Source organism: Chenopodium quinoa, unplaced genomic scaffold (genome assembly GCF_001683475.1).
Source record: "Chenopodium quinoa cultivar QQ74 unplaced genomic scaffold, ASM168347v1, whole genome shotgun sequence".
Lineage (NCBI taxonomy): Eukaryota > Viridiplantae > Streptophyta > Magnoliopsida > Caryophyllales > Amaranthaceae > Chenopodium > Chenopodium quinoa.
The window spans coordinates 1,822,562-1,823,994 of NW_018744704.1; the positions used below are offsets into that span (position 1 = coordinate 1,822,562).

The 1,433-nt window shown below is 40.4% G+C and overlaps 1 protein-coding gene across 1 annotated transcript; it reads left to right on the forward strand.

Annotated features, from left to right (window-relative positions):
* Positions 1–253: 253 nt before the first annotated feature.
* LOC110702850 lies at positions 254–994 on the forward strand. The gene is made up of 2 exons (XM_021880593.1): positions 254–309; positions 403–994. The coding sequence occupies exons 1-2, from the start codon at positions 254–256 to the stop codon at positions 992–994; spliced, it is 648 nt and encodes a 215-aa protein (XP_021736285.1).
* The last annotated feature ends 439 nt before the right edge of the window (positions 995–1,433 follow it).

The following is a 1,433-nucleotide window of genomic DNA, read 5'->3' on the forward strand; positions in this document are numbered from 1 at the left end:
ACTCTGGGAATTCATGGGAATTGTTTTTATTTATTATTGTGATGCTTTATTAAATGTATGGTTGGTTAGCAATCAATATTTGGTTGATCAAGCTGCAAATTTTGGGAATTATAATTTTGCAATCTCGATTTATTAGTTTAAAATTAAATGTGTAAGTATAAAAGGCATAAGTTGGTTAGATGGGTGTCTAACTTGAGAGCTAACCATAACCATAATTAATAAAGACCCCTTATTTTAATTCAGGCGTAGAAAGATGGCAGGAGGAAGTGGTAACAACAATGATGGAGGAGAACTGAGTGAGGTTGTGAGGTAGTTGGCAATAGTTGCCCAACAGTTAGCAAGAAACTCGACCAACAATGGAGATGCTCAGGGAGGGCTATTCAAGCACGTGGCACAAAGCAGGCCACCAACCTATCAAGTAGAGCTTGATCCAACAGTGCTGGAAAACTGGTTAAGGGAATTTGAGAAACTGTTTGGGGCAGTTGGGTGCCCAGAGAATTCGAAAGTAGGTTGTGCTACCTATTACCGCAGGGGTGAAGCTGACATTTGGTGGCAACAAAATGAGGCTACAATTAAGGCGCTACCTAGGTTTAACTGGACTATGTTTCAAGAGAAGGTTAGGGACAAGTTTTATCTTAGCTTCTTACACAAACAAAAGGCTGAGGAATTTGCTAACTTGGCAATGGGAGAAATGTCAGTGACTGAGTATTACACCAAGTTCATTGAGCTGTCACGATTTGCCAAAGAGTTTGTTGCTGTAGAAAAGTCAAAGGCTAGGAAGTTTGAGAGTGGATTGACTACTGATTTGCAACTAAAGCTGTGTGGACAAGTGTTCGAAACCTTGGATGAAGTGTACAGGAGAGCTTCACACCTTTATGCGTTGGAGTTGAAGAAAAAGAAAGAGTTAGCTGAGGTAGAAGGGAAGGAAAAGAGAAAAGAGGTGGGGCAAAACTCTGGAAACCTGCAAGGTAACCAGAACAATTTTAAGAAATAGAAGTACCACCATAACAACAAATTCCACACTAACAATTCCAAGGTAACAATCGCCAAGGTGGGCGAAACATAATGGTGGATCTAGGAACTCTAACCAAGGAAATAACAAAGGACCAAGGCATTTCTACTACAAGAGGTGTAGGAACAACCACCCTGGTAAGGACTGTGATAGAAATCTGGTTACTTGTCGCGCATGCAACAAGCTGGGACACAGGAATTATGAGGTTATGTATTGATTATTGGGAGTTGAATAAGGAATAAGTACCCATTACCAAGAATTGATGACCTATTTGACCAGTTGAGGGGCGCATCTGTGTTTTCTAAGATTGATTTAAGGTCTGGATACCATCAGTTGAGGATCGTAGACAAGGATATTCCCAAAACGACATTTAGAACAAAGGTATGGGCATTATGAGTTCACAGTAATGCCATTTGGACTA